The sequence below is a fragment of the Argiope bruennichi genome, chromosome 2 (assembly GCF_947563725.1).
Source record: "Argiope bruennichi chromosome 2, qqArgBrue1.1, whole genome shotgun sequence".
NCBI lineage: Eukaryota > Metazoa > Arthropoda > Arachnida > Araneae > Araneidae > Argiope > Argiope bruennichi.
The window spans coordinates 93,894,414-93,918,954 of NC_079152.1; the positions used below are offsets into that span (position 1 = coordinate 93,894,414).

The 24,541-nt window shown below is 29.3% G+C and overlaps 1 protein-coding gene across 1 annotated transcript in view; it reads left to right on the top strand.

Moving 5' to 3' along the window:
• LOC129961839 (uncharacterized) overlaps window positions 1-22,514 on the top strand; it is a 115,062-nt gene extending 92,548 nt beyond the window's left edge. Inside the window, exons 3-8 of the mRNA XM_056075422.1 lie at window positions 4,440-4,575; window positions 16,026-16,159; window positions 17,173-17,398; window positions 18,847-18,980; window positions 19,111-19,345; window positions 21,947-22,514. Coding sequence (XP_055931397.1) covers window positions 4,440-4,575; window positions 16,026-16,159; window positions 17,173-17,398; window positions 18,847-18,980; window positions 19,111-19,345; window positions 21,947-22,035 — 954 coding nt within the window. The 3' untranslated portion in view covers window positions 22,036-22,514. The remainder of the gene's footprint in view (window positions 1-4,439; window positions 4,576-16,025; window positions 16,160-17,172; window positions 17,399-18,846; window positions 18,981-19,110; window positions 19,346-21,946) is intronic.
• The last annotated feature ends 2,027 nt before the right edge of the window (window positions 22,515-24,541 follow it).

Sequence of the window (24,541 nt, forward strand, 5' to 3'; positions counted from 1 at the left end):
CTATCTATAAACTAAGCATTCCTTATACTACTGATATGTACCAAAGAATCTTTAAATCGCTGTATAGTGTGCACTTTTGAACCGAAACCTATCAAAATTCATAGATGGGAATACTATCTATAAACTAAGCATTCCTTATACTACTGATATGTACCAAAGAATCTTTAAATCGCTGTATAGTGTGCACTTTTGAACCGAAACCTATCAAAATTCATAGATGGGAATACTATCTATAAACTAAGCATTCCTTATACTACTGATATGTACCAAAGAATCTTTAAATCGCTGTATAGTGTGCACTTTTGAACCGAAACCTATCAAAATTCATAGATGGGAATACTATCTATAAACTAAGCATTCCTTATACTACTGATATGTACCAAAGAATCTTTAAATCGCTGTATAGTGTGCACTTTTGAACCGAAACCTATCAAATTTGACGAGTAATAATTTCTTAGTAGCTATCATTCACTGAGAAATTCCTTCTTATTTTTCATTAAATATAGTAAACGTTAATCAAAATTTTAAAGTTTTACAATAGTTTTAATAACTATATTTTTATTCAGGCCTTTTGAGATAATCTTTCTGTTCATATGTTAATTCTGTTATACAGTTAGAAGTAATTTTAAAAATCAAATAAAAACACATTAAGCAACTCTAAAATTTTAGCGCACTGCAATTTTACAGACAAGACGTTAGAATCATCTATAAATTTTTTATTCTTTTATTTTTTTCATTTTATATTATTGAGATATTTAAGTTTTTTTTAATTAAAATTAATTTTTTTTTTAAATTTGCAATTACTAAAATATTTAAACTTTTTTGATGGATGTAATCCATTTCACAATTATTCAAAATTCTTCTATCCACAATTATGCATAGAATGGAATCCACGCTATAGATGAACAAATTGATGAACTTTATCAAAATAACTGGGCATATCTTTGACACTTGTAGCAATAATGAGCAATTCAGCATATCCATCATAATTCAATATTAAGTGGAATTTTAGCGAACTCTCACAGTTGCTATAACACAAAAACGATTTTATACCATCTTAAAATTATATATATATATATATATATATATATATATATAATTTCTAAATATAGGAGACATATTTGACCCGAAATTGAAATTCTTTTCATGGTGTCATCAAATATTTAATCGTGGGATTTTCTTAATTGTGATAAATTAAAGATGAATTTTTCTTTAATTTTTGTAATTCACATGGCGAATAAAAAAATAAATTCACAATATCGTGAAAGTGAAAGATAGATCTACCGGGGAATTACGATTTTAATCATTGTGATATTACAAAATTCGTCTCTATTGGGAAGATTCATAAGCAAGATGATTAGAATAGGTGTAAGATTGTTAAAGTTGCACGGCTTGAATATCTGTCTCAATTTGATGTTTAATATATTCTCGAGTGGGAATCATGAATATTAAACTATGCACAAGAATTTTTTTGAAGCTAAACGAAAGCAGAATTTTTGGAGAACTAACTGGTCAAGAAAAGGAGCTAATAACAAATAAAAATGAAATGAAATGAGTGTTTAAAAGAAAAGATTCAGATAAAACATTAAAATGTCATATATGAAGTAGAGAATCAAAAATAGGCTTTCTCTTTGTTATTATAAATTTCATAAGAAATTAAAATTGCCTTGAATTGTATTAAATCTAATTTTCATGCTACACTAAACCAACTGGAGTGATTTCATGAAACTTCTTCACAAACTGCCTAATAAACTTGTCATGCCAGAGATTCCCTTGCATGGCATTATCATACAATAATTATGAAATATTAACTTTTGGTGTGAATTAGCATTTTTACTGAATCTATCATGTTAGCCTTGGCGCGTTTTTTGGCGATTAATCCCTGGCCTGAGGTTAATGGTACCGGAAAATTTGTGATTTAGACACGTTTTTCTCAACAGATTGGAACAAAGATTTAACACAATAGCAACACTATAACTCACATCACAATAACACAATTACAATAACTCACTTGTAGTCACAAAATCTCGTATCGAATTTGACATATTTAAGTCATTATGTTTTTGTGTTATCGCGTTTACATGTTTCTAAAAGTACAGACGGCAGAAATTCAATTCTTAAATTTGGCTCAAACTTTGACAAGTGCCTACATTATAGATGTTACATCTGTGTACCTAATCTTATCTATCTAGGCCTTCTAATTTTGTAGCTATCGCGTTAAAATACATTAGAACAGCCGTACAAAAAAAAAACATTCTCTGAACAAATTTCATAGAAATTTGAAAATGTAATGTGAAGACCGTATACCGAATTCATCTGTCTAGCTCAAAGCGTTTTCGAGTTATCTTTGTCACAGACTGACAGACATTTTCCCAAATTGTGTTCGAGTTCAGGGAAGTCTAAAACGTAAAGATTCGTCAAAACCTCGATTTCGAAATTTTTGGCGATTATTTTACTTTCTCTACACTACGTTTACGGGAAGGTATAAAGGCACTAAGATATAGGTAAACTGTTACTTAAATTAGATATTACTAGTATCCCTAGCGCTCTGCACTCCCTTCTTCTAAATTAGACTTAACAGACAAACAATACAGACAATTTTTACACCAGATAAATTTCATAGAAGCCTTATTTATGAATTCCTTTGTGGGATAGGTAGGTGTGTTTGAAGATGAGCAGCTTTTGACGTAAGCGGAAAATGGATTAAACCGACGAAAACGCCCTTAATTTCAAATATTAAAAGTACAAAAGACACAACTGATTATTTATTCTATTCACGTACTCGATGCAGAAAAGCTATTATAGGCTCTAAAGATACGAAGATATGGTCCCAAAAGTGTTATTGCTTTTAAATTAAAGCATTGTATTTGGTATAAATCACAATATAAGTTATTGCTAAAGAGCTATCATATGAATTACAGCCCACAACTTTTTTAGTCGTTGTCTGATTTTTAATTGCTTGAAATCTCCAGTATGGTATGCCTATGAAGATTAAAGATAAATCTGTTGGAGATATACAAGATACCATTATAATATAATACTCCATACTCCTACTCGTAAAATCGTTACCATTTTCCCAAAAATATGTAACAGAATTTTTATAAGCTTAAATTGTTGGATTCATTTTCAAAAATAAGATTTTAAGTGTGAATTCGGATATATCACCGGATAAAGAGGGGGTGGAAAATAGATGTTTTAACAATGGTTTTTTGCATTTAAATAAAAAAAGTATAATCCTGAGGGAGAAACAATGAATTAACATGTTGTTGATATTAAATGGGCCTATGGAATGAGATTTAAGCATTATATTTTTATTAAGTCAGAAGTACAGTACCGTTTTGGAAAATATTTGTCATTTCTTTTTTATTTATTTTATTTATTTGAGTGAAATTTCTGAACTTCACTTAAATATGTGTTATATAGAAGGAAATAAATGCTAAATTTACCAAATCTTCATCTGCATTACTTATTTAAAAACTTCAACTTTATTATAAAAAATAAAGAAAATAAGTACTGTCTATGAGTCAAAAGTAGTAAAAGAACATTTTATAAGTCAGAATTCAAAGACTGAAAAGCTTCCTATTCTAAAAAGTATTATTTTACTATTTTATAATAATGGTCGATTTTCAAGAAAAACGGAGGAAAATTATTTAAACTTTTTTTTCTCAATTTTCAAGCCTCACTTAATTTCCCAATATCTTTAAACTCGCGAATATTACTTTTTAATGTTTTTTTAAGAATCAATCAGTTCACAAACTAAGGCTTTTTTTTTTTTAATTTCCATCGCTTTCTTCTGAAAAATGTCTATTATAAAATCATATGAAACTGTTAAATGAAACTTCTAAATTAGGATTATTATTGGTCCTAAAATTCTCATAGTTAAAAAAGTGCTTATAGTCATTTTTCAATATCCTTTTTGTTTTACCAAAGTTAAATTTCTAAAAGAAAAAAAAAATGAAAAATATTTTTTTCTCAAATTAGTAGTTTTTTTAATTTACACCTGACAAAATTAAACTATTATAACGTTGAACATCTCATTGTTTAGGTATATTTAATACTTACAATTATCTATTTCAAACTTTACTTCTCACATTAATAGTTTTTATTTAAATGAGGAACATCGGTGTTAAAAATTTTCATTCCTCCTTTTTCTTAACTGGTAACATATCCAGATGCTCAATTAGGGGACCTCTTTTTCAACAATTTAAGTCAATAAAACTGCTGATACATTTTTTTACAGTATTTTGTTTTTTCTTATGAAATTTAATTGGATTATTTGGTTTCTTTCCCAAGATAATAAAGCTCTTCTTTGGTAAAAGTACAAAATAGTGCCCAAGCCGTCATGGTCTTAGAAGCGGCAGGGTTGCATTTCCATTGCTTCTATTAAGGCTTTATATAGTTTTAAAAATCTTCAATAAAGTGTTTTTTTCTTCCTATAGCTTGGATGGTGCAAAGAAGGCTATATTTTCATGTACAAGACTGATGTTCATTCAGAAGGGACTTACCGATGTGAAGTTTCTACAGAAGCACCATTTTTCAGAACAGTTAAGGGAGAAAGTGAGATGAGGATTTACGGTACGTATAATGTAGCTAAAATCTTTTAATGACTTTCATTTATTAATGTTTTAAATCATATTCTCATCTGCATCATTCATTCAAATAATTTTAGATTTTTAAAAATTTAAAAATCTAAAAATCTTAAAAATTTTAAAATAAATTTAATAATTTGAAATATTTTATCATTCTATAGAATACACGATACTAACACACATTCTAAATACTATAATACAGCATTTCATAGTTTGATAAAATATTATAATGAAAAAAAAATATTTCAAAATCGGTCCATGGGTTGTTCGATGTAATACTAAAATAGGTTAAGTAAAAATAAAAGATGCGTTATTCTATACGATAAAACGGATTCACATTATCAAAAAATACTTGAACTAATTAGTAGCACATAACCAGAAAAAAACAATTATAATAAACAATCACCAAAAATAATAATAATAATGGATAAAACAGCACAAAGAGCTCAGAGATATTTCATTCAACTTCTCGCTTGTGCTCAACTCATTAACTCATTACTGATTGACTACAGTTCCATCTCACGTCGTTGTATAATTTCTGAGACAGAACAAAGAGGTACTTAAAATGATCACGAAATTCGATTCCCAATTGAAGAATCACCAAAATTCTGGAATATTCGGTATCCAATATTTTTATCACCAAGTTCTTCGCCAAATGATTGCCAAGTAAATCGCAACAAAAAAAAGTATAAAATGCTCAGAAAGATATCACTCAAATATTAGCTTGAGTTCAACTGACTTAATCAATATTGATTGAATTCAAGTCTGTTTCTTGGCTTTGTACATTTTCTGTTACAAAACAAGGATGCTTCTAAGTTGAATGCGAAACTCAACTCTTAACGTTGAATCGCCAAGGCTCTCGAATATTCAGCATCCATTATTTTTGTCACCAAATTCGTCGCTAAATGGACATATAGTTAGTTGCCAAGTCCGAGGACACTGATCCGACATCCATTCAGATCTGCTTGAACTATATATAAAACAATCTTCCTTATCATGAAACTTATTGCGCAGAGAAACAATATTAAAAATTCGTAACAATATTTTCTAGCCCCAATATGATTAAGCCATTTTTTCAGTGTCAATTTTCTGTAGAAATCATCTAGAGGGTGCGGCAGAAAAACCCGGACAAACAATTTTTAATATAACGTGATTAAAATAAATAAATTAATAAAATATAACAAATAATAATAAGAATAGACTTTTACTAATAAATAAATTTAAGTTGTTTCAAAGTGGTCAGCTTTTACAGTGATGCAGAGGCGCAAACGCTTATTGAAATTTTTAACAAAGGGCCGCAAGTCTTCTACCTTTAATCTATCTCATTCTCTCAGAAGCCATTGTTTTAGAGAGTCCAGACTTTTATGTCGTTTAGTGCAAGCCCTAAACATAAAATGGACCATACACTGTATTCATGGAATTGAGATTCTTCTTGTACTGTGCACACTCTCCAGAAAATGCGCCTTGCACCACTCTTCTGTCTTTTTAGACTTGTGAGCTAGAGCGGAGTCTTGTTGAACTACCACTTTACATTGCCGAAGTGCATTTTGGCCCACGGAAATATAACAGATTCTAGAATGTCCCACTGGTACACTTTTTGATTTATTTCCAAGCCCTCATCCGCAAAAACGAGAGATGTTTTGCCGTTTGCGCAAATTACGCCCCACACCATGAGCGACTTTGGAATTTTGCAATGTTCAAAAATTGCTGAAGTGCTTGGAGCGTCTACAGACTAGATCTTATAATTCTAGTCGTTATACTGGCTTTTGAAAGGTAGAGAGCTTCTCATTAATGAAAAGGAATGTTTCTCATCGCTGAATTGCGGTCCATTTCAAGTTTTTGGCTTGTTTGGAGCCGCACGAGTTTGTTTTCTTCAGTGAGAAGCTGGGCTTTTTGGAACTTGTAAGGCTTCAGTGAAAGCACTGTTTTCGCCATTCGTTGCACTCATCGGTCCCTTATTTCCAGTTCACGGGTGATCTTTCTCAAAGAAACCCTCGAATTTCATTAAACTCGCTTTTTGATGGCATACGGCTATTGAAAGTGTTCACCATACTTTTTTTTCACTTCCTGGACTGTGACCATAATTGCCAAGCTCTTTGGAGCGATAGATTGCATCAGACAATGTTTGCCAAGGCACAGTAAATAAACAAACGACTTCATACTGTCGTTCTCCTTGATTAAACAGCTCTAAAATAGCGTATCTTTTTGCTTGGCATCGTAAAAAATCCAAAAAACTACATAAACAAAAAGATGCATTATAAAATATGTTATAATTGAAGTGGTAAGCAAAAAGAAATGAACAAAAATTAAAGAGAAATTAATTAGCTTCTATTCTAAGATATAATAACTTTATCCGAGTTTTTGTGCCGCAAACTGTATATATGACATTTTCTCAGTGTTTTTTTAATTATTATTTGCTAGCCGCCTTTGGCGACCAGCCGGTTCGCCAATCTTAATGCACGTAAAAATTTTAATAATTAAATATTTTAAGGAACTCCCATTTTAATTGCTTCGTCATTAAAATATTTTAAAACTTCAAATTTTAATAGTCATATAATTCACTCATAATATTATAAAGCCATATCGAAATATGTATATCTCTAATTTTCTGTTAGCTCGCGTAGAATTTATGCTTTAAATTAGAGTAGAAAGATTAAGTTGCAATTAAAATAATAATATTTTTTTACTGAAACAAAGCATTTTTTTATAATATGATTACTGAAAACAGAGTCACTGAGTGTTTAAACTTTATGGGCACTAAAGAATATCTTTCTTAATTTATGTAATATCTGAAGAATTTGTCAACAAAATTTTCTCAGATTCATCATGAGCAGATCGATTAATTAACAATGTTTGATTTTAAAGGCATCAAACACTAAGAAAATAAAACGAATCGTTTAAAATAATCGGTTGAAAACAGGTTAAAAAAACTACTTAAAAAACCATGTACTTAAAACTATAAGCATATACAAAAAATATATAACTAACATAAATACAATTTAATTACAAAAGCATGCAACTAACCTAAAAAGAATTTAAATCATCCGTTGATAATGGTTGTCATGTCAACAATCAGAACACAATGCGCATGCGTGAATTTTCAACGCCAGTTACGGTAACGTAAATGCGTGAGTTTTTCTACGCCAGTTGGGGTAACGCTATGCAGATTATACATTTTTAATTTCCTTTATTCTGTGTTATTTTAATTCAAAAGTACTTCAGAATGAATTTGAAACATGGATTAATTAACAATGTTTAATTTTAAATGCATAAAACATTAAGAAAATAAACAGAATCGTTTGAAATAATCCGCCGAAAAACATTTAACCCTAGCCTCATTACTGTTGGGAGAAAAAAATGCTGAAGCCTTACTCATTTAGCAGTGGGCAAAATGAAATGATTTTTTTGGCGGGAAAGTTAGTTTTTAATTAATAATTAAAATTCTAATTAAAAATTCAAAAAAGGGACCCCAGGTGCACATTACCGACCTCCAAGGTATACATGTACCAAATTTGGTAGCTGTAGGTTAAACGGTCTGGCCTGTAGAGCGCCAAAAATACATACACACAAACACACATTGAGCTTTATATATAAGTATAGATAGATAGATTTATCTATTTGCAAGTTTTTTTTCAAGGTGTGCTTTCTTACCACCTTTCGACTTGAGTCATTTTCTAGAACTATGTTTTTATATCATTTTTAATTTAGAAAGACAGAAAAAAAAACTCTCTGTTCTGGTGTTTGTTTCAATCTGTTTTTCTAAAGAATTAACTAATATTTGCAATCTTCTGAAGTTTTAGTTTTGTTTTTGACAATCAAAGCATGTAATACTCGTGACAATTTCCCACCTGAAATATTCCATTCTAGTCATGATTGTTAGCATATTTCAAAGTGTTAAAAATTATTCTTAAATTACTCTTACCATAAACTTTGCAACATTTTATTAAATTGCAATTATAAACTAACAGCATTAAGTAATTTAATTGATGTTAACTTAATTCTTATTTAATCTCTAAATTTAGAAATGATAAGAATTAAAATATTCTGAAGATATAAAATTAAGACACTAAAAACGTTATACCAGAATATATATACCAGATAATGTATAAAGAAATAACTTGAAAATCACTTTTTGATTAGTACGTTATTTTATTTAAAATCCCGACTCTTTTTATGGATCATTTCAGTGCAACTAAAAGACCTTTATATCGTCGCGGTAATTTGATAGGCATTTTTACCATTCATATACATTGTTCTTTCCTTCTTTTTCTTTTTTGCCTATGAAGTATACAAAAAAAAAGTTTCTTGATTGTTAAAAATTTGAACTCGGTATTTTGACTAATTTTCACGTTTCAGACTTTCTTAGTCCAAAAAACACGTTTTTTGGAATTATTTCTTTCGTTTGTATGAGAACACGTTAACAGAAAAACGCTTTTATAAAGGCGTGTCAAGTGTCGTATATTGTTTTCATGCCAAATGTATAGAATTCTTTCAAATTTTGAACGAAATCTAATAAGGGGGAATCTGTTTTAGGACTATAGTTTTAGTTACCTGCCTCTCTGTGACAAGGTAACTCCTTAACATTTTGAGCTAAAATAACAAAATTTTATATGTGGTGTTTACATCGTATTGATAGATTTCTCTCGAATTTTGAACCTAATTAGTTCTCAAGAAGATTGCCAGTCCGAAGTGCAAGTAGTTAAGTTAAATGCAAACTGTTATATAAATTTTAAAAAATAATTCTTCTCTGCAAGTTGGAACGCAAAAGTAGAATTCTTTTCATTTAAGTTACTATAATCAGATGCCTTTCAATCCTCAGATAAAACCTCACGGGTTGAGTCTTCCCGTCACTTTTTCGGATATTCTTCAATGAATTCCCCACCACCACCATCTCTGCATAGAATTATGAACCTTGGATAAGACCACGAATGCATTGAAAGGCGTTTGCTAGCATCATGCTAAGAAGTTACAAATTACAGATCTTTGGAATGAATCTACCATTTTTACTGAATCTATTTTGAGAATAGGTGTTTTGGACGTCTTTTTGCAGACCAACTCGCATCAAAATTTGAGACGGAACAACAATTGTAATGAGAAGACAATATAACGAATTTCATTGGTTTAAGTCAGCGCGTTTATGTATTATTGCATTTATATGCATAAGAAAGGAAAGGCAGATGGTCAACCGCTTGATAGATTTTGTTCAAAAATTGATACAAATCTTTATTTTAAATATTAAATCTGTGTACTAAGTTTTATTTACATAGCTCTTTGCGTTTTTTAATTATTAAGTCCATTTTTACTCTAATAGTCGGACAGGCTTCCTCGGAACAGATTTGGCATAACATTTCATAGAAATCTTCAAATTTGTTGGAAAGAAGATACATGAAATTTTACTTGTCTGCCTCAAAACGCTTTTAACTTATCTTCGTCACAGAAAGATTCACAAACAGACAACCATAATGCCAAAAATGTGTTTTTCGTGCTCAGGGAGTTTCAAAACGAAGATTTCATCAAAATCTCCAGTTTGAATTTTTTTGAAGATACCTTCTCTGTACTTCGAATGCGATAAAGTAAAATTGGAATATTACATATCGAAGCAACCATAGGTAATGTTTAAACTGCAATCGAAAAATTATGTATTTATTGTAAAATAAATAATGTCAAAATACAAATATTATGAAAATAATGTACAAATCGAGTCTTGTTGCAAAGTTTATATTATTGGAAAATATTATTCTAGAAAGTGCCAAAAGTTCATATTAGTTAGAAAGAATTTAAAATTTATCCATGTGGGTTTGAGTGTTGATCTAACAACCAATAATGATGAGAATTTGATCGTTTTTAAATATTGTTTCATTAAAAATTAAAGGGACTGGCACAACATTTAGGATGGCCACAACACTTAAAATAATGAAAAAGTGAGGCTGTCTGCCTTTTACACAAATTAAAACATAACAAAATCATAAGGCGGCCGTTTTTCGTACTGCGCAAAGTTCTTTCAATTTTCTACTTCTTGTGGGGAAAAAGTGAGCGCCATCACGTCACTCTCATGCGTGTTGCCATCGCTTGGGTCTAAATCTTTCCCCTTTCTCATGCATTTTAAACATATTCCAAGAAATTAATTATCGCTTATAAATATTCTTCTTTCAATTAAATGCAAATAATTGTGTTTTATGATAGAAAGTTCGAATTTATCATTTGATTTTTCATTTATATTGACTGAAAAAATTATCTGCTTTTCTTAATAAATATAGGATTTAAAATCTTGTTTGTTACTCATTTAAATATTTAAGTTATAAATATTAATTGGAGTAAAAGGATATTCATCATCAGTTTTTTTAAAAATATTCTAAGGCACATGTGTATTAACTGCATGCGATTAGCAAATTTTAGGATTCGCGGATCTTTTTTGCCGGTTAATCACTATGAGCCGGTTAATAAAGGCATCCATACTTAGGTTAAAGCCACAATTATACTGTTTTATTGTTACTATACTTTTTAATTTACTATGCTCTTAATAATTCCGCAGACATCAAACCAAAGGACCATCAAATAAACTAAAGTTTCGCAAGAATTAATGCATTTAAATAACAAAACTGGTTTATTGCACAAAATATGCAGAATTTTATTAAAAACATTACTTTATATAATGAAGATTGCAAAATGTAATTCAATACTTCAGCAGCAAACTCTTTTGCGTTCTTGCAAGATAACTGATATCCAGATAGTAAATTGGTTGATCGCAATAACGAGAATAATGATGCTCATTTTTTAAAAAAATGTATAAAGAATTAAAATGCGCTCAGCTTCTGGAAAATTTTAAGCTGATCGTTGCTTATATAATGTTGCATTAAATCCTTTCTCCTCTTTTATTTTTATTTAATTAACTTTATTCAAGCTTTTAATCTTTACTCTGCGTGCACTTAAACGACTTCAAACTATGTAAAATAAAAATAAAAATATAAAAAAACTAGACGTTTTATTTCATTTTTCTTTCGAAACTGGCAACATAAATTGTTGATGACAGACACAGTCAGAATTATCATTCAAAAATCACTTTTTAGCTTTCAATTTCGAAGCAATTGCAGCTATCAAAAATCTTGAAATACAAAAGTTGTTCGTCTTAATGAGCAGTTAATTTGGATGGTTTAATTTAATTGCTTATCTTCAATATTAAGGCAGTTATAGTGAAATGAAAATTTCAACACCCTTTTACACCGTTTCCATCTCTTTTGAGCAAGATAACCCAGTTACGAACTCATCCAAGGTTTTTACATTTCTTAAACATATTTCAGGCTGGTTAAAATCCAAATAAAATAATCTAGTTATCTTCTCCACAACACTGGAAAAGCATTATAAGCTCGCACGCACGCACGCACACACACACACACACACATATATATATATATATATATATATATATATATATATATATATATTCTTTACAATAGATATCTTCCTATAGGAATCTATCTAAAAATTTATATAACATTTAAGCATGTATAGCGTAGACTCGTCGTATTCAGTTTCGAACCAAATCTGTCAAAAAGTTGACCATCTATCGTTTTTACATACATTTTGATATATCATCAACATGTATGTAAACGTGATTAATTCAAAATGTGGCAACGTAGATAAATGAAGAATTTAGATGAATGATTTGGTTTTGTCAAAAAGAGTTTTTGAATCTTCTCCGTGTACATAATAAATATAGACAAAGTATAATTTCTATTAACAAACATCTCAATATCTGCTCAGTCAAGTTTATCTAATTACGACGGTTTCATTTAAAAAAATCATATGTATAAATTGCAACTAATACATTTAAAATATAATAATTTATTCGTTAACGATAATTGACTCTATTTTTATAAGTTTTGAAATAAACATTTTAGAAAGGTACAATATTTATTATGATTTTATGTATGCTAGTTGATATACCTCACGTTGCTCGAAACTAAATTACTTTCATGTAAAATATTTTTAATGTAAAAACTCCATTTGCATAAAATATTACAAAATACTAAACCATTTACAAATAGTATTTATTGATATAAAAAAGAGATGTAAGCGGCATATGGTAGAGTAGTTCAAAGTCTGAATGTTGCCACCAAGAGAGCGCTTACAAAATTCCTCCTTTCGAAACCATCTGCGTTAAAGTTTGTAAAGCATTGATAACAAATGAAAGAAAAATTGCACAAAACTAAAATTGGTATTGTTGAAATTATATAACGTTTAACCATAAAATGGTGGTAATTTTTGTTAACTGAAATCGTTGCTGCCGTCAAAAATGTTTTTCACTTATTCTCTAGCGATTTCTGCGTCTCAGTTTCAGATACTTTTAGGCATGATATTAAATTGTTTCTTTCTTTGAAATTAATGAAAAGCCTGTTAAATAATGGATCCTAAAGTAAAAAAAATTACAAAATATTGATAGTTTAGTTTAAAACATTAATTTGAATGTGTTTAGGTTTATTTAATTAATTCCAATTGAAGAATTATATTGTGCAGAAATGAAATTGATATCACTGAAATGGAAAAATTTTGAATTTTAAAACACTTGGAAACTATTTCTTATGGAATAATTCCTCCTGGAATTACTGTGGAGAAATTTAAATTTTTGTATAATTAATTAAATATTTGATTAATATTTGAACTTATAAAATTGAAGTATTCTTTCTCTTCTCCTAAATAGTAAGCTTTTAAAGCTTGATTGAATTCGACCTAGTTATTTAGGAGGAGATATGGAACATACATACTTATATATCTATACGCATAACCGTAATAATTTTTATTTATTTTAAAATTGCTAAATATTTGAAAATGTACTACAGTTTAAAAATTGAAATTTTTAAAGTTTTAGTTCTAATAAATTTCTAATGCTTTACAAAATAAACATAATTAGAAAACCATTACTATGGAATATTATGAAATGTAATCATGCACCTCTATACTGTTGGCGAAAATAAATATTTTTATACATCTTAAATCAAGATTCGATTGTAGTATATCGCTTAGAAACGGTCCTTTGAACGATTCTCTAAAGAGATCTATATAAACATAACGTTTCATTTAATCTTTTAATGGAGTCGAGAGATTTAATTTACCTTATGTTCTTTAACTCTTTCATTTCTATTTTTTAAAATTAATTAAGAGTTGAAAGCAATTTTTCCGAAACTATTTTAAATTCAATATCATGGAATCAATTCGAAAATTTTAATTTAACCATGTCTTAAATTAAAATGGTACGATTGTTTAGTAACAACTTTACTCATTTCAGGCTAAAAGCAATTTAGAAAATGTCTCAACATTAATTAAATACTAAAATTCTTTCAAGAGAATCTGCGATCTTTACTTAAAATAATTAGTTTAAATGATTAATTAGCTGGTTCTTCAAGGCAGAAGAATTGAATTAAGAAGAGTGTCTGGTTCTTTCTTCTTCTTTATCCATTATTAGAGCCTCTTTCGTATCGCAATCGCTTGAAAAAAAAATGGTTTTCTTCTCATTATCTTAGTTAAAAAGGTAACATTTGGAAATTTATAGACGTCTCTTTATTAAATACGCATTTTCAGTTTAAACTTTTAAAATGAATAAATCAGAGTAAAATATAATATTTAAAAATAAAAGGTGGCTGTAAAATAAGACGATGTGTTTGAAATTCCGCTCTAAGAAAATTTGTTAATCCAAATGTAATCAAATTTGAACAACATATTATTCCCACCATCCATTGTTTTTATTGAAGGAAGCTGCATAATAATGTCAAAAAATACAAAAGAGGATAATGCATTCTATAAATTATACTCTGATTTGTTTTTAATTAAAATTGAATACATCAAATTTTACTTTATTTCCAAATCTCATTCCTAGTTTACATGAACTATATATTTGACAATTAGCATATTTCCCTAAAATATGATGATAATAAAATATAAAATGTGCAAATAGTGAAAAGTTGAGATAATCTTATAGCTTCTAATTTATTTTATTTAATACAGCAATAAACTTAACATGATAAATTGAATAAACGATTGGTCATAATTTGGCTATTATATGTATATAAAAGTATTTCGGAAAAAAATTTAAATAAACAATGTCATTAAAAATAAACAAACAGCGAAGAAAGAGCTTTGAAATTTTTTCCAAAAACAATTTAGAAGTTCTTTATATTGCCACGTAGATACTTTAGCGTAGGACTCAATGAGACACACAAGAAGTAGAGCTAAACCAATTTATTAACTCAACTCTGAACTGAGAATACAGTGACTGACAAATCTTCTGCTTTTATACTAGCAGAGAAAGTTCCAGAATACTTTTCTGGAGACAGTAAGAAAAGTCCAGAACACTTGTTTGGTAAACTAAAGAAATTTTCAGTATCATCTGGAACATGAAATAAAGGAAAAATAAAATCAAGGGATTAAATATTTACATATACTATGAAGCGCATTGTCTCTAGCGGGATTCGAACTTAGGGTCTCTTGATTATCAGACCAGCGCCATGACCATTCGGCCATGGAGATTCGACTGTATTTTCTTCAATGCGGTAATATCTTACCTATAAAAATATTTAAAAAGAACTGGATTATGCTAACCGTAATAAAATATATTAGGAAATTGCAATCTTTACTGATTCTTTTCTTATACTGATAAATGTTTCATGTCCATAGCTATTGTCTTCCAATCATTTTGTTCCCAACTCCGGCAGAATGTCATAAGAAACTGCGGATTAGTCACTGTCAGGGATATCAGCAACCCACAGAGTACATAATCGCGAATTCTTACCACCCTTAAATTTGAAACATGAACCCGAAAGCGTACGAGTCATGGCCTTATCAAATGAGGCATTCTGGGGCGAATTCGAATTCATAGGGCTATATCTAGGCTAGTTCATCTGTAAACTACTGCGAATGTACTAATTGAGCACATAATTGAATCTGAGAAGGTATTTGCATAATTATAAGCACCAGTGAAATTTCATTTGAGAAATAAAGAATTGTTTTTTGTTATAGAACAAAGATAAATAATGACGATATTGAAGCATTTGTATGTAAATAAGAGCTCCATAATCGAACTCATATCAAATCCGATGACATTTGATTGAGCAGTAAGAATATAGCGGTCACAATAGAAGAGTGAACCGAGTTGAGAGAAGGATTAGTAGAGCAGTTGTTCTTCAGAGAGTCCTGACCAATGTCTTATGTATTTGTGGCTATTTAATAACAATTTGCTGATTTTGTGTTGTTTATTCTTACAAACTATAATATGTTTCATATGTGTTTTTTACTTGTGTTTCGTATCTTCATGTAGAATAAAGCATCATCCTAGATGATGCTGGTCTTTTCATCATATAATCACTGGACGGGATTTTCTTCAAGGGAAAATCAAATTAGTCTAAAACAAATTTTCATTAATAGTCCTTTCTGATATTTTTCCAGTTAATCCAAGTTCCCCTCCTGCAATAGTTGGGGTAAAGAATCAATATGGGATAGGAGAAATGGTAAATGTCACTTGCATATCCTCTCCTTCTCGACCGCAGGCGTTCCTGAAATGGTGGATCAATGATCAGGAAGTAAGTTTCGATAATGAATTTTCTCATCCTTATTTTTATCTAATTTGATATAATTATGTTTTAAGCTACGCAGGATGTTGAGATTTGTAATAGTTGCAAAAGAAAAAAAAATCTAAAACAATTAAAAATAACCTGCACGTGACCATTTCGCATTTTCAAAATTATTATAACAAACCTTAAAATGCTCCTAATTATTATACAAAAGAACATTACAATTTTTAGAAATAATTAAGAATTCTAAAATTTCAAGACTTAACTAATTAAAATAATTTTAACTAAAGGAGAAACTTCAGAATTTTAAGTATAAGATGAATTAGAATTCTGAAATAGCTTGGAAAATAATAATTCGCAAATGACAAATTCAGAAATGCCATTTACTTAAACAGAATAAAAATAAAATTATTTTCTCTTTCTGTCTGATCATGAAACCAAGAAGGGAAATATTATATAGGGAACATATTGTAATTGTCAAAAATTCGAATTCGAGATTTTGACGAATCCCCACGTTCTATATCCCTTTGTAGCTCGACAAACACCTTTTTAGCTCCTCTGCATGTCTGTCTCTCAGTCCATCTATATGTCAGTGACAAAGATAATTCAAAAATACTTTGAGCTAGACAAATAAAATTTGGTATATGATCTGAAAAATGAAACACTAATGATTTACAATCATTGTCTTTGCCACTATAATCCATTATTCAGATAAATGCAGAACTCTCTGAGGGTTCAAATAATAATCTATGTAATCGATAAATTTAGTTTTGTGAAAAAGGGGGGAAAGTAGATATCGTTTCTATCCTTTGTTAGCAATAGACACAAAATCTGTAAATCGTTTGCAAATTATAGATTTTTCAATTTGTTTTCGATGTGATTACAAAGATTTTAAATTAACTGCAATATATTCGAATTTTTAAAAAGTACAATTAATGATTGCAAAATGCTTTATAATCTTTTTTTCAATGATTAAATGTCGATTTTTTTTAAAAATTATGATTTACATTTCGGAATTTCAGGCTAGAAATGAAGATATATTTCGACCCAAACCAAAAGAATCTGCAGACGGGCTTTTCACTTCTGAACTTATTTTGAATTTTCGTGCTAAATCACACCATTTCAGGACAGGGAGAATGAAACTTGTCTGTGAAGCCATTATATCTCAAGCGCACGCCCTACGCAGCGAAGAAATTCTCGTTTCGAATCATTCAACGTCACCTAAAAGAACATATTACACAGGATTTGGTAAATATCATTTTTGCTATGTTGCAATAATATCTGTTCGCTATGAATATGTTTTCGCTTTTATGTTTTCACAGTTATCGATCTGAGCTAAATCGCCAAGAAGAATTGTCAACTATTCAGCTGATCGATATTTAGAATAATTGTTAATATCAATTTCCTAAGTTCAAATTATTAATCAATTATAATTATTAAATACAACTGCCAAGCATGCTTAAAAAAACAGAAATGTGTACGTTCTTGTTTTATAACGCTTCGAGGAATTTAGGACTAGATTTAACTACTATATACACAGTTTGAGATTAGATAAGAAGTATTATGGTTAACGAATCGTCTATGGTTACCACTTGGTTCGCCGAGAAAAATAGTTTATTTTCAATAGTTTATTGTCTTTTATGCATAACTCAATGCTCATTATTCCCTCAATCAAATATTTTTAAGCATCAAACTGAAACACACATGAATGGTGCGAAATTTTAATGGCCCTGCATCTGCTTTGTTCACTGTGAATATGAATTTTCTATACAGAGTCAAGTTCCATGACGTCATAATGACCCGAATAATCTATCTTCAAAGTTTTGCAGTATTTGAAATTTAGTTTATTATTCCCCATATAAACTATACAGATATTAAAAATTTAATTGCCATTTGTTTCTAAAGAATTATCTTAATAGTACAAAGCCAACATAGTATTTAATTTTTCGCAAAATATTTTCAATGGATATAAAATAGTAATATTCTGGTTTTATCAAAAAATAACAAATTGAAATTGATGAAAATATGGTGTAATTATTTTAATATCATTAAGTTTCCCATTGATTACAAAAAATTATTATGAAAAAAATCAGTGAATACAATGTTGTAAAATTTTTACTGTGAATCATCGTGCTCTTAATCTTTTTAGTACAACAAATAATACAGCTAATATAGAAATATTGATTTTGCTTTCGGTTTTTATCACAATGACTTTAATGATGGAAAAAGTTAAATGGTTTATGTGACTCCCTGAATTCAAATTGGTCACTATTGTCCAACACCAACTGAAGATATTGATAAACTCTTAGATGCCGTGTTTAGTGTGACAGTTGAAATCATGGGCAATACTTAAGGGAGTATGGAAATGTCACCTTGACATTCCTCGAATTACCAAAAGTGTTTGCATTGACATTTACTGACCTAAGTAATTTTATTAAAACTTTTATGCCACCTTTAAATTTCTTGAAATAATTATAAGCCAAATTATAATAATTTTTGCTATGTTTTTGTATCAGGGAAGAACTTTTTGATCACTCTATATAATTGAAAATAACAATGTTGATTATACTCTAAATTTAGTAAACATTTTTGGCTAACTTCACAAATATATTTGATTTTGTTTTCCAGATATACCTAGCATAGTGTTAGTACACTTAATATAGTATCATTTCCTTGATTTACAAATATTTTTACAGGCACTCAAAAAGATGGACCATCAATAACCGGTGGTAGAGGCAAATATGGTGTGGGAGACATAGTTGATATTAATTGTACATCAGCGAAATCTCAACCTCCAGCGGAATTACACTGGTACATCAACGATAGAGAGGTGTGTATAATTGCGAACTATAGAGTTCAATATTTTATTCTCTTTGAAAAATAGCTATTTCTTATAAAAAAATAAATATCCTTTAGAACTTAAGCATATTTATTTTGATATTTGCTTCCATTTCTCGAAGGCAAAACCGGAATATCTGATGTCATTAGAGCCAATTTTCTACAAAGATGGTATGATATCAACGAGATTAAGATTACGATTCATGGTCAAACATCGACATTTTCAAACAAACGAGATGCGCTTGCGCTGTACGGCTACACTCTCTGAAGTGAAGAAAATGTCCAGTGAAGCTTTGGAAGCGGAGATTTCTGAGCAGCAGATGTCTGACCTTCACGTCGATTTTAATACAGGAGCAGGTATAAAAGCATATATTTATATATATTTAAGCATATAAAAGCTCCTAAATTTAGTAATTATAAAAAGCATTTCCTATTACTTCGAAATTTACTAATTCCATTTATGATTAAATATCAGTAATTAAATTTTGGTTTAATACAAGAATGCGCATTAAAATATTATTAATACTTCGATTTATTCGCATATTTCAGTTCACAGTTAAGTGTTAAATATAACATTCGAATTAGAATCATTTTACATATTATATTAGGAATATTTTTGCTTAATGAAAAATATTAATGTTAAATATGAACTCTATTATCTGATCCATTTAGTTGTTCCGACAATAATTTATAGACCTCTTTTGAAAACATTTTCAATCGTAATTTGCTAAATCTGATTGTATTATGAATAAAGAATTTGACATTATAAGATATTGTTAATTACAATCCAAATAAGAAATGTTATTATTTTGGATTTTATGGCACGAGCACTAGGTCTGATCATGCTGCTCAAATCATATAGTTGGATCCAAATAAGAAAAAGCTATGCAACGAATATCAACCCCTTAATCATATTTAGACTTCAAGAGTAAAAAAAAAAGTTTAGTTGATTTAAATTTTCGTGTCATTTATTATGCATGAACTTAAAACATGTATCGATTTTTTTATCGATATCGGTCATTATATTTGTTTTCAAGTAGAATAGCAACTAGAGAGAATAACTTATGTAAAACATAAATCATTATCTAGTTTCAATGTGCAAACAAATACATATCATAAAGTCTTTATATACAAATCTACATTAGTGTAACAAAATATCAGAAAGTCAGGAATCAAACAGGATAAATTAACACTAATACTAAAAACAAAGCAATTTTCTCCAAAGATTTGTGCTTTCCTCTACTTCCCTCAACTGCAGATTTCTAGTTGCACTTTTAAATATTTATCAATCAGTAAATCACTTAAGAAAACTGCGCTTCCCTAGTTATATTGTTCACTTACATCTTATAAATTGGTCTATTCTGTCGCTAGCTATGTGCATTATTTGCCAACGATACTTCATAATTCGTTGAAATCACGTGAACTTTTTTTGCAATATTATTATATAGAAAATGCTGCTTAAGGATAAACTATAGATGATTATTAAAAGTATGGAAACACCAAAAAAGAATAGAAGAATTTTTACTAATAATGTCTAGAGCCCCCTTCTTTATGCAATACGGCTTGGATTCACTTGGGAATTGAATCGTACAAATCATGAATAATGTTTAGAGGAATATTGCACCGTTCATAATAGAAATATTGAAAGTTCCAAGATGTCGGTGGAGGATATCGATTTTCAGACTGAAAGCTCTAATAATGGTTCGATTACATTGAAATCGAGGGACTGTGCGGGCCAAGGTAGATATTTCACTTCATCCTCGTGTTCATACAACCAACATTGAACAAATCCCGCTGCATGAATATAAGCATTATCATTCTGGGAAACTCCATCTCCTTCAAGAAGCAAAGTTTTTTAGGAGGGACTTGGTCAGCTAAAACTTCTCTAACTTCTTTCCTTCCTTTCAGGGTTAAGATTCAGCTAGCAGAAAACCAAGATAAGGTTGCCATAACATACCATATCCATCTCCGTGCTTAAGAGACGGAAGGAGACAAATATATCATACGATTTTGCAGGTGTTTTCCAAACACAATGGATTTCTGCACACATCCTATTGTGGGAGAAAGTGTGAAAAATGTTTCGTCTGGCCATATATTTTGCTTCTGCTTATCAATCGACTAGGTTTATGGCATCACTGCAGATGACGTTTACCCTTAACATCTGCGACAAGTGGCTTGAGAATTGCTGTTCTGCCATAATATTCTGTTTATGAAGGTGCCTTCTAACATCAGTTATTGATGCTGGAGAATCCAGATGCTAATTGAACTTTGTGGTTACTTTGGCTTCCGTTGTTTTCTTTTTAGGCATAGCCTTCAATCAGTCTTTTTCACTCAGATTCTCTTTTTTTCTATCCACTACTTTGCTTTGTCGAGCTTTTCTTGTCACTTTGTATGTACACTGTCATGATTTTAGACACCGTACCTCTAGAAATTTTTAAAAGCTGAGATGTATCTATCAGAGTTGCTCCAGCTAGTCGGGCTCCTATAGTTTAGCCTTTTTCAAAGTTTGAGAAGTCTGATATTTTACGCTTTTGATAAATTCAAGTCTTATAGAACTTAAAGCTATTGCCATGATATATACTTTTTATAATTAAAAACTGGTTACTAGGACTTTATTTAAATATTTACGAAGCGCATTCTTAAAATTCACTTTTATCCAAAGGTGTTTCCATTATTTTGATAAGCATCTGTATCACCTCTGGTCCTATAAAACGTGTCAAAAAATTAAAAATTGAACTGATATCAAATTTTTATCCGCGTTTGAATGTTTGTTCGGTTCTCGCTGTCTGCCATAGTAACTAGCGAGTGTTCCAATATATTGCAAGCTAATTATTTAAATGCCCTAAAAACTATATCTACTTATAGCGCATTGCATCAACTTCAAATATTAATTTTTTTACAATTAATTGTGAAATATGAATTTATAATCCTTTTTCTTTTCTTTTTGTCTAACTGCAGTTCCCAGTAAAAGTCTTCGGAGGTTTGAAGAATATAATCCCGTCTGGATCTTTATGCTTCTGTCAATTGTCTCAAGATTTGTACTTTAAAAGAAAAAAGAAATGTTTATGACGTCAGATCTGCTTGTTTGTCAAGTGGTATGACAGAATGAAGAAACTTGTTTGCAGACCTTGACACATTCATCACTTAACGAAACATCAATCGATTAATCGACTCTACGATTAATCTATCAAAATTGATTAAGTGACAGAAAAGGACTAAATTTACTTGTTGACTGAAAGAAATGATGAACAATTTTGACAAGGTGCTTATTGACAATTCATTGTCAAAATAAAAAATTTCACCTATTTGATTTTAACCTTCATATGTGTACCAATTCATCGTATCAATGAAAATTTTTATCTGTGCTATAAATGTATTCTGCGTTAACAGAAATCATTCTTACTCATTGCATGTATATTGATGTGTTAAATACTTCTGAGAAGTATGTATGTTTATGAGTTTTAATTTAAAGGAAAGTCTCAAGGAAGAATGTCTTAAGAAATGAATTCATGATCATGAGACTGAATCGGAGCAGAAATCTATGTTTTTGAATTCATTATATTGCTCTTATTTATGAAATATGTTAATAAAAACAAAGTGAGATGATAGTGCATTTTTTTGTGTTTTTTTTATATAAAAGTTGTTCTAAAAGATTTTTTATTTGCACATCTGAGCTTTTAAGGAACATTACTAAATAATTATTATGTAGAGAAATAAAGAAAGAGGCTACTGGGATAGCTTTCAAGAGCAGCAACAAATAGCATATAAAGTTTTCTATAAAGTTATAATATATTACATATAAAGTTTAATAATATACAAAATTTCCAAAAAGTATTAAAAATATTTTGTGTGTGTGTGTCACCACATTCCCCAAATGAAAAAAAAAACATTTATTCTAGAAGGATTATTCTGTTTTTTTTTTTTCCTTATGTCTTTTATAAGAACGTTGCTCAGAAGAAATTGCTGAGAAGGAATTTTGAAACTCGAAAGTAAAAAATGGTCTTCACTAGAATAAAGGAACGTCGCTTGGACCATCCAAAAATACGTTCAAACGTGTTCCAAAAGACTTTCAGCCACTTTCTTCTGAATAATAACGTTATAGAAGAAGTATAAAATTGTAGAATAGTACTTTTAGAATAACATCTCTTTCTTTAGCGCCATGAATTAGTACGAATAAAAAGTACTTTTAGGCATTTTTCACTCAGCTTCTTACTTTTGCGAAAAAGTTGAATTAAAAATGAAAAATAATGCAGATATTGATATGATATTTTTTAAATACTGTAATACAATATAAGATGTACCTAAATTGAAATTTTCTTTAATTATATATTTTTTACTTTATACCTGAACTAATTAAGTTACCTTAACATTCGATGCCTCATTTTATAAAATTTCATAATGAATAAAAGCTGCTCGTTTATGATCGATGTTTAATTTCTCTTTCCTAATTCATTCATATCTGATACTATATGCATCTGAATGATATAGTGGCGTGTTTTAAAACAATTCAGAACATTGAAAATGCAAGTATCAATTTCCGACATATTAAAGCATAATCCGCCTTTACTATTACACTCATGTTCTTAAAAAGTTATTTTAGATGATTATAATATATTGTTTAAGCATCTTTCCTAAGCTGTTTGTTGAGCTGTTTCGATATCTACTTTGGAAACTCCAAGATCATTCAAATTAAAATTTTAATTTTCTAATTATTTTTTACAAAATTATGCTTTATAGAATCATATCTTCAACAAATTATTTGGATGAATATATTTTAAGCTAAAATGGATGATTCCATAAAAGTGGAATCATCTAACTTCCTTTAAAATATACAAATAGACGATTATTTCAATTCCATTACTTACAATCCAAGTTGGCTATACGTGGAAAGAAAATTCCGGAAGAGTGAATCACAACTGAATCACCTACTACCTGAAGCTTCTAGAAAAAAAAATAATAATTAAGTAGATGTCCTCTTAAATATGGAGTTTCCCTATTTGATATATAGATTACACGTTTAAAACTAAATTCTGAAAAATATAATGGACTTTATATCTAATAAAATATTTTGGATTATTTATTTCGAATAATAAGACATCTTTTTGTCTTCGTTGTACAAAACTTTTAGAGAGTTCCATAAAAATGTCAAGCAACAAGGATTTACGTCATAAATTTTAATCAATTCAAAGTTGTTCAACTACGAAATTGACCTGCAAAAGTAATAGTTAGCATCATGAATTATTAAACATGTTTTTCCTTAATTTTGATTTTTTTTTTGTATAAAACATGAGGCATATTTTTTTATCAAAAATATTTTACTTTACTGTATTTTTTAATTATCTAATGAGTACATATTTAGTTTCTAAGTGTTCCTCTCTTTTAACTTCTTGAGAAGTTTTGGCTCCTTTAACTATTTCGGGTTAGAACTAAAATATCAGGTAGCCTTTTCTACTATTTAGAAAAAGAGAAATTTAATGCCAAACATGAAATTTATTTCCTGAATTGTCTCCTATAGTAAAAGTTTATTATTTGTTCCATTTTATTTTTCCTTTT